Below are 889 nucleotides of genomic sequence, written 5' to 3'. Positions count from 1 at the left end.
GTTCTCCCCCCCGCCATTTTTGGGGCGGGGGGAGTATCAGAGGCAAAACGGAACTTGTGTGAAAGGCAAGCGCAGAAATTTTGGACAAGGGTGGGGAATTTAACATTTGACACTCACTTGGCAACAATTTTATGCTCTGCACCAGACACTGGCGCTGATGTCATCTGTTATTGTGTGGAAAAAGACACAATGGATTTACAATAGCTGCTTCATTCTCATCTTTTAAAGATTCACATGTCCAGTTTGGGATGCAAGTTTGAAATTAAAATGGCATCTGCGGCTTGGCGATTGCGGTGACAGTTTGCTGTTCATCCTCTGCCGGTTTGTGCTCAATTGTGTGTTTGTGTGTTGCAGGTACCGAGCGTGTTGACAAAATGAGCCGTCAGCTAGAAAAGTCCATCGAAGGCCTCATCACCATTTTCCACTCGTACTCGTCCAAAGAAGGCGACAAGCACAAGCTGAGCAAAGCCGAGCTCAAGACGCTCCTGCAGGAGGAGCTCACAGACTTCATGGCTGTAAGACAATTTGGGGGTCGACTTTCCCTTTAAATATAAATCTTGTACCTGTAGCCCAGAGTGTCACCTCTGTTTTTCAGGGCTGCAGCGACGCCGCCGCCGTTGACAAGATCATGACGGATCTGGACGAGAACGGCGACCAGCAACTCGACTTTCAGGAGTTTGTAGTTCTGGTGGCGGCGCTCACCGTGGCCTGTAATGAATTCTTTGAAGGCTCCTGCAAGAACTAAACGAAAAGAAGAAAATGTGAAGTTGTTTGTTTTCTGCATCATAATAAAGTTGTTAAAACTGTCCAAAGTCTGTTTTCCATGTCGTCGTGCTTCTCGTGAGCTAGATGGCATGAAAAGAACATGAGTAGAAAAGCAGGAGAATAA

General features: G+C 46.7%; 1 protein-coding gene across 1 annotated transcript; it reads left to right on the top strand.

Annotated features, from left to right (window-relative positions):
- Window positions 1–323: 323 nt before the first annotated feature.
- Window positions 324–808, top strand: LOC109509185 (protein S100-A1-like). The gene is made up of 2 exons (XM_019859073.1): window positions 324–515; window positions 596–808. Exons 1-2 carry the CDS (start codon window positions 375–377, stop codon window positions 743–745), a joined length of 291 nt encoding a protein of 96 aa, XP_019714632.1. The 5' UTR covers window positions 324–374; the 3' UTR covers window positions 746–808.
- Window positions 809–889: the final 81 nt, after the last annotated feature.

The sequence above is a fragment of the Hippocampus comes genome, unplaced genomic scaffold (assembly GCF_001891065.2).
Source record: "Hippocampus comes isolate QL1 unplaced genomic scaffold, H_comes_QL1_v1.1 C16800942, whole genome shotgun sequence".
Taxonomy (NCBI): domain Eukaryota; kingdom Metazoa; phylum Chordata; class Actinopteri; order Syngnathiformes; family Syngnathidae; genus Hippocampus; species Hippocampus comes.
This window is presented reverse-complemented; position numbering and strand designations above follow the sequence as displayed.